Source organism: Hordeum vulgare, chromosome 7H (genome assembly GCF_904849725.1).
Source record: "Hordeum vulgare subsp. vulgare chromosome 7H, MorexV3_pseudomolecules_assembly, whole genome shotgun sequence".
Classification (NCBI taxonomy): domain Eukaryota; kingdom Viridiplantae; phylum Streptophyta; class Magnoliopsida; order Poales; family Poaceae; genus Hordeum; species Hordeum vulgare.
In genome coordinates, this window is record NC_058524.1 from 15,250,268 (window position 1) to 15,253,282 (window position 3,015).

At 48.5% G+C, this 3,015-nt stretch overlaps 1 protein-coding gene across 1 annotated transcript; it reads left to right on the forward strand.

Moving 5' to 3' along the window:
• The first annotated feature begins 475 nt into the window (after positions 1-475).
• On the forward strand, positions 476-2,527 carry LOC123410276 (7-deoxyloganetin glucosyltransferase-like). The gene is made up of 2 exons (XM_045103185.1): positions 476-1,087; positions 1,241-2,527. Exons 1-2 carry the CDS (start codon positions 556-558, stop codon positions 2,176-2,178), a joined length of 1,470 nt encoding a protein of 489 aa, XP_044959120.1. The 5' UTR covers positions 476-555; the 3' UTR covers positions 2,179-2,527.
• Positions 2,528-3,015: the final 488 nt, after the last annotated feature.

Genomic DNA, 3,015 nt, shown 5'->3' on the forward strand with positions numbered 1-3,015 from the left:
ATGAAGAAAAGAATCTCTTTCAAAAATAATGAAAATAGAGTCTAGAATAGAATGTGATGCTTGCAGTTGCCTCATTCTAAATAAATATGAGGAGGGAAAAACCCCTTTTCATAAATTAAAAAAAGAATGTGATGCTTGCAGCGTAATGAGCTTCCTGATCACACAATCTTTTTCAAGTCAACTATTGTGATCTCGGTCCACATGATCCATGCTCCACAACAAGTATAAAACTAGTTAACTAGAGAACCGACACAAGTAACGAATTAATTAATTACTCCTTTCAAGATCAAATTAGCATCTTGAGCTGGTGGGCACGTTGTGACTTGTTTTTTATTTGATTTGTTTTCCATCCCTCAAGCTACCGCCCTAAAGCATCATAATTTAGTTCCACTTCAGACGTACCTGCCACCCATAACGTGTGGTTTTTATACTATATATACATCAACATGTCAGGAGCAGATGGGCACAGCCACACCCACAACGTTTTGACTTGTGAACGAGAAAGCCAAGTGAAGCAACAAGCAGCTGAAGCATTTCGAGAGCAAGGCATAGGGCATGGGGTCCTTGGCACCAGTTGAGAGGCCGCACGCCGTGATGATCCCCTACCCGGCGCAGGGCCACATCACGCCGATGCTGAAGCTGGCGAAGCTGCTCCACACCAGGGGCTTCCACATCACCTTCGTCAACACCGAGTTCAACCACCGCCGCCTGATGCGCTCGCAGCCGCAGGGTGCGGGCACGCTGCATGGCCTGCCTGCGTTCCGGTTCGCTGCCATCGCCGACGGCCTTCCGCCGTCCGACCGCGAGGCCACACAGGACACCGCTGCGCTGTCCTACTCTACCATGACCACCTGCCTCCCGAGACTGAAGGAGCTCATCATCAAGCTCAACGAGGAGGCCGGGACCTCCGGCGGCGCGCTGCCGCCTGTGACCTGCTTGGTGGCCGATGGCACCATGTGTTTTGCTCTTGTCGCCGCGCGGGAGCTCGGCCTCCGGTGCGCCACCTTCTGGGCCCCCAGCGCCTGTGGTTTCATGGGCTACTGCTACTACAAGGGTCTAATAGAACGTGGCCTCTTCCCTCTCAAAGGTATACATGTCTCAAGGATCTAATAGTATTTCCTGCAGTTGAGCTTGTTTTTGGTGTAGTATGTTGTTCTGCACTCCTGGGTTTAGTGTATCGAAGAGCTTAGATTAGTTGCAACATACGGTACTTACGGTAATTAACTTGTTGTTGCTGCAGAAGAGGCGCAGTTGACCAATGGATACTTGGACACGATCATAAACTGGATACCCTCGATGCCCAAGGACCTGCGGCTGCGTGACCTCCCGAGCTTCGTGCGCTCCACGGACCCCGATGACATCATGTTCAACTTCTTCATCCACGAGACGACCGCCATGTCGCAGGCGTCGGCGGTGATCATCAACACCTTTGACGAGCTCGACGCGCCCCTGCTTGATGCCATGTCTAAGTTCCTACCACCCGTCTACACGGTGGGGCCGCTCCATCTAACAGTTCGCAACAACGTGCCGGAGGACAGCCCTCTCATCGGCATCGGCTCCAATCTATGGAAGGAACAGGACGGGCCTCTCCGGTGGCTCGACAATCAGCCGCCGGGCTCCGTGGTGTACGTCAATTTCGGGAGCATCACGGTGATGTCCAACGAGCATTTGCTGGAATTCGCGTGGGGGCTGGCCAACAGCGGCTACACCTTCTTGTGGAACGTACGGCCTGACCTTGTCAAGGGACACGACAACGCCGTACTTCCACCGGAGTTCTCGGCGGCGACAGAAGACCGAAGCATGCTCTCGACATGGTGCCCGCAGGAGAAGGTGCTGGAGCACGAAGCCATAGGGGTGTTCCTCACGCATTCTGGGTGGAACTCATCGTTGGAAGGCATCTGCGGCGGTGTGCCGATGGTGTGCTGGCCCTTCTTCACGGAGCAGCAGACCAACTGCCGGTACAAGTGCACGGAGTGGGGCATCGGGATGGAGATTGGGGAAGAGGTGACGAGGACCGAAGTCGAGGCCATTCTACGGGAGGCCATGGAGGGGGGGAAGGGCCAAGAGATGCGACGGCGCGTGCTGAAGCTCCAGGAGAACGCCGTTGCCTCGGCGCGGCATGACGGAAGGTCCATGCGTAATGTTGATAGGCTCATCCAAGAAGTGTTGCTGGCTTGATACAAGCAAACTGGTAAATAATAAGAGAGTGATATTTGTGCACCCACCCATATTGCATCCTCGGTGCACCCACCATAAAAAAACTTAGTTAAATTTTTTTTTAAAAATCTAGAACTTTGTAGATATGATTATGGCCAAATGTTTTTGGTGCTTGCAAAATTTGGTGGGGAAATAACATCCGAGATATCTGTAAAAAAAAGTTTACCCTGAAAATATATGAATAGTAATGTGAGTGCAGAGCATCATCTGTATTTTGTTCTGTATGGAGATCACTAGTTCTTTTTTGTTGACAAAACTTTGCAAGCTCCTAAAATATTTGCTCATAATCGCATCCATCAAGTTAAAAAAAAAAATTGATTTGGTTTTCTATTTTTTTTTGAATTTACCGTTTATTGTGTTCGTGCACCGAAGCTAGGTGCGGCCACTACTTTCCCGAATTATAAACGTTTGTTGGTTGTGTGCGTCGTAACGATGCAGATACCAGTGATGTCATTTTCTTCAAAATAAATAATAAATAAACAGTTCGGAGAATCTGAAGAGTTTATTGAGATGTAACCAATGTCGTTCATTTTCAAATTTCAGTCACAGTTTGAGTCCTTAGTTATATGGATTACCGGCAATCTGGTACCATGACAAAGATGATGGAAATACATTTTATTTAGAAATGATGGAAAAAAAGCTTCATTTTTCATGGGATGGAAATACCTTCATTATTTGTAACATTATTCATACGCTATGTAACAACTGATTCCAGAATTTGGCCTTGATTTCTTTCCTTGATTTATTTTCTGTTTTCATAGCGCTACCTTTATGCAGCAATAACCACGATTCCGCAAA